Below are 4,856 nucleotides of genomic sequence, written 5' to 3'. Positions count from 1 at the left end.
TCCTTAGAACCGTCCCACAGATGGAGTGTGTCCTTAGAACTGTCCTACAGATGGAGTGTGTCCTTAGAACTGTCCTACAGATGGAGTGTGTCCTTAGAACCGTCCTACAGATAGGGAGTGCCTTTTCTGCCCTGCTGGGGCACCAGACATGCATACGTGAATAAAATAAAGCTTTTTGAAATTTCTACTAATTGAAATAAACAAGAAATCACTTAGTCTGCTAGTGTCTTTGAAAGTGATCATAGCAGACCTTACAGGTGGGGAATTTAATAATGTTTACATCAGATGGTTTACTGCAGTGTGTGTGGCCTGTGTGGCCAGCAGGACTGGCTGCTCCGCTGGCTGTGCCCACTGGGCTTCATCTACACCCCAGTGGCATGGGTGTTTCACGATCCCCCCTCAGGTGCTGTCCTCTCAATTGCCTGTCCCCAGTTGTGCCTTTTTTTGCTGAGCTGCTTCACTCATATGCAGTTGTGGAACTTTTGTGAGTTTACGTTGTAAAAGGTTGTGCTCAAGCTTGAGTGATTTTTCTCTCTCAGCATCAGTATATTCCTTTACTCTCATTGCTGCCCCCTCTTCCCTTTCCCTCTATTTTCTCACCTCTTCCTTCTGAAGACTTCCTCATTCCCAAGATGGTTTTTGTGACCAAATTATGTCTCTTTCTTTCAGCTGAGAACACACTAATATATGAGAAGTTTTTCTCATTCAGAAAAACAAGACTAGATTTTTCTGTCAATTCTCTTTGAGCATTTTAAAACTATTTTAGGTACATGTTCATTTGTGTGACTTTGAAAATCAGAACTTACTGAAATGTTTGAGTTGTACAGTGTAAGTCATTGCACCCTTCAGTCCACAGTGTTCTGTCTTTGCAGGATCTGTGAGATCCAGGCTGTGGACTGCACTACAATATCCTCGTTCACTGTGAGAGAGTGCGAGGGCTCCAGCAGGATGGGCTCACGACCCAGGCGCTACTTGTTCACCGGCCACACGAACGGCAGCATCCAGATGTGGGACCTGACCACGGCTATGGACATGGTCAACAAGAGTGAGGACAAGGGTAGGCAGCCATGCAGAGACTATATTAACTACAACACTGCTTGGCCTACGGCTCAAGCTTATTCCTACCTAACTCTTATATCTTAAATTAACCCATTTCTATTAGTCTGTGTATTGCTACGAGGCTGTGGCTTACCGGAAAGGTTCTGGCATCTTTCTCCTTTGGGAGCTACATGGCATCTCCCTGACTCTGCCTACTCTCTCTCTGTCTCTTCCAGCCTGGCTACATTCTGCCCTGCCATAGGCCAAAGCAGCTTCTTTATTAACCAGTGGTAATAAAACATTTTTACAGCATACAGAGGGGAATCCCACATCACAGTACAATTTTGTCACAATCTGACCTTTGATCTCAAGTTTTAATGAATGCTTCCTTCTCTCCCCAGATGCGGGCGGCCCCACTGAGGAAGAGCTGCTCAAGCTGTTGGACCAGTGTGACCTGAGCGCATCCCGCTGTGCTACCCCCAACATCAGTCCTGCCACGTCTGTCCTTCAGCACAGCCGCCTTCGAGAGTCCAACTCCAGGTGGGTCAGAGAGTAGGGAGTGCATCCTAAATGAACTTGGTTTCTCCAGGAAAGTGTCTGTTGCTGTAAGCTTGAAATCAGATTCAATAATATTGAATTGTTCAAATATTAATCAATTTTTATTTGTATGCATAGCACATTCTTTTCATAGGAAAATATTTTAAACTTTTATTGAGTTTTTTTTTGACAGTTTCATACATGTATAATGTGCAAGGAAAAAATATTGTGCTCTTTCATGTATGTGGCATGTGCTGTGATTGACCTGTGGACTTCATACATGCCAAACACACTCTTTACCACTGGGCCCCCCAGTGACACACTTCCCCAGCAAGACCACAGCTGAGCCTTCACAAGCAGCATCACCAATTGGGGACCAAGTGCTTAAATGCCTGAGACTATGGGGACATTTATCATTCCAACCACCGTAGGGAATGTCATTCTGTGATCAGGAACTCACTGTATTCGGGTTCTCTAGAGTCACCAAACATAGAACACGAATCTCTCTATATATAAATATGCGGAATTTACTGGAATGACTGCCAGGCTGCAGTCCATCTATTGCAGAAGTGGCTACCTGAATGGAAAGCCCAAGAATCTAGAGTTGCTCCGTCCCACGAGGCTGGCCTCTCAGCTGGTCTTGTGTGTGTGCTGGAATCCCAAAGAAGTGGACTCCAGTGCCAGTGAAGGAATGGACGTACTGACAAGGAGGGCAGGCAGAGAACAAACCCTTCCTTCTTCCATTGTCCCTATGTAGGCGTCTAGCAGAGGGTGTGGCCCGGATTAAAGGTATGCTTCCCACCTCAGGATCGGGATCACAACTGTGCCCTCCATTTCTGGATTGTGGTTCATCCCAGATATAGTCAAGTTGACAACCAAGAGTAGCCATCACAGGTACCCTGAATTAGAAAGATCACATCAATTGGATACTTTGTGCAGTTTTCGTTCTTATTGCTCAGGTTCAAAGCTAATCAAAAGTGTTTAAGTTATCTTGTCTAATTTCATATTAAGGCATTGTGTACTTAATATAATAAAGTGCTTTGCCTTTTTCAATCATATTAGCAAAAACTTTCAAATTATAAGAATCCAAGGGCCTAATAATTGAGTTACATTGATTCCTTATTGGTTTTAGCATCTATTTTCCTTTTTTCCCTGCTATTCAGAATTTTTGCTTGATTGTGAATGCATGTGTTACATTGGTAATCGTATGTAATATGGTGTGCTTGTCAAATGCATTCTTATAGAGAGGTGTGGATAGTAATATGCATTATGTTTTTATGATGTTTTAGTTGTCAGTTTAACTGCTTGAGATATGCTCTTGAGACCTGGAAGTAAAGTTATAACTTGTCATTTTAAAATCTGTCTTCCAGCCTTCAGCTCCAGCACCATGAAACCATCCATGAAGCAGCCACTTATGGCGCCACGCGGCCTTACCGAGAGAGCCCTTTGTTAGCCAGAGCGAGGAGAACTGAGAGTTTCCACAGCTACAGAGACTTCCAGACGCTTAATCTCAACAGAAACCTAGAGAGAGCTGTTCCAGAAAATGGTCCCGTGGGTCCCGTGCAGGCTGAAGTGAGAGGGGCAGCGGGGGAGGGCGGTACTGAGAGAAGGTCCCCTGGGACAGAGCTGAGGTGTGGGAAGGAGTTAGAGGGGGGGTTGGAAGTGCAGAAAACCGCTGAAGGGTTGTCAGAGTCCAAGAAAAGATCAGCGGAGGATGAAACCGAGCATAAAGTGGAGTTACGAAAGAAAGGATTTGAAGCAGGAGGATTCCTTGGAAGAAAGAAGGTTCCCCATCTGGCTTCCTCACCAAGTACCTCTGATGGAGGAACCGACTCTCCTGGTACAGCATCCCCATCTCCAACAAAGACCGCTCCGTCACCTCGGCACAAAAAGAGTGATTCCTCAGGCCAAGAGTACAGCTTGTGAACTCACCCAGTGCATGGTAGTTTCGGGAAATTTACACGGAGAATAAAATTCCCTAGGTTTCTCACTACATTGGCTTTTACATCAAAACACTATAGGACACAATTTGACCAGGTAAGTGTCTTCTGAGCCCGCTCTCCTGAGGCAGGAGCAGAGCATACCCTCCTAAGGAGGCACAGTGGTGCGATCCTTGGCAGCTCGGAAGTAGCCTACTCCCGCAGGTGGGCACACGTAACAACGGTTTGTAAGCGGAATCATTCCGTGTCCCCTCCGTGCTGCTCTTTTGTCCCAGCACCATGGTAACCATAGTGCCCTTAGAGCATGTGAGGCAATGGGCCATGTTCCTAATCAGATGCTCAAGACTTGTCTTGCAGTGGTACCCTAATGTTAATCACAGAATCTCCTTGGAATGTGGCTCCCAACCCTTGTGATTGCAAAGTGTTTACTAGATACCTGATGAGGTGCTATGTTGTGAAGAAGTCTCATGTAACTCAAACACTATTTCTGGAGCCCAGGTTCCACTGTGCACTACGTCTTTAGGGTTGGTTTGTTTTATTGTGGTCATTTCTGATCCTTGTTGTTGGGAGATAATGCAGCATGCATCACCAGTGTTTGATACCTGAAGTCTGTCGAGTGGGGACAACTGTCCGTTTTTGAATAGATGAGATAATAATGACAGGGAAGCTTGGTGTCCAGAAGGGCGACCCTCCATTTGCTGGTTTTCCCTACTTCAGGAACCATTATGTTTGTGCAGTGTCTTACGGAATTGGAGTTCTAGATTTGGAGTTAAATGCTTCCATCTGTAAAACTGTTGTTTTGATCTATTTTGAACTCTGAGAGCAAAAGAAAAATTTTTGTACATTTTCTTCATTCCATTGGGATGGTTTACATATTTCTGCAAATGGAGAAAATGTAACTGTAAACCCATAAGCATTCACTAGTAATGATGTATAATTCCCATTCCCAGAAGTATAATGACGTTGGAAAAAAAATTCTTTAAAATTAACTATATTGTCAGTGATTTCACAAAAAAAAAAATCCCTTGTATTTATTTGTCGATTAAATCAAATGAGAAAGGTTAAGGCAGTGTGTCTTCAGTTCTTTAAGGAACAGTATCCTGTTTAAGCTCTACAACATGTGTTTACAGAAAAGCAACATTGTATTTACCATGTAAGTAGACCACTAAAGAACAGAGTGCAAATTGTGAACCTTAATCCCATCCTGACAATTGGAAGCTAGCCTGGGCTCCATCATGAACCTCCGTCTCAAACATGGAAGAGTACCTTGACTAAAGCACGGATTGCAGATTCTGCAGGCCTAGCCTTGTGCCTCCCATCTGTAGGAGAGTGGGTTCCACT

At 44.3% G+C, this 4,856-nt stretch overlaps 1 protein-coding gene across 2 annotated transcripts in view; it reads left to right on the top strand.

Moving 5' to 3' along the window:
* The window catches only part of Kctd3 (potassium channel tetramerization domain containing 3), a 44,414-nt gene extending 39,834 nt beyond the window's left edge, over positions 1 to 4,580 (top strand). For both annotated transcript variants that reach the window (XM_026779753.1, XM_005348854.2), the window contains 3 exons: positions 873 to 1,057; positions 1,440 to 1,578; positions 2,946 to 4,580. In XM_026779753.1, coding sequence (XP_026635554.1) covers positions 873 to 1,057; positions 1,440 to 1,578; positions 2,946 to 3,501 — 880 coding nt within the window. In that variant the 3' untranslated portion in view covers positions 3,502 to 4,580. The remainder of the gene's footprint in view (positions 1 to 872; positions 1,058 to 1,439; positions 1,579 to 2,945) is intronic.
* Positions 4,581 to 4,856: the final 276 nt, after the last annotated feature.

This window comes from Microtus ochrogaster, chromosome 6 (assembly GCF_000317375.1).
Source record: "Microtus ochrogaster isolate Prairie Vole_2 chromosome 6, MicOch1.0, whole genome shotgun sequence".
NCBI lineage: Eukaryota > Metazoa > Chordata > Mammalia > Rodentia > Cricetidae > Microtus > Microtus ochrogaster.
This window is presented reverse-complemented; position numbering and strand designations above follow the sequence as displayed.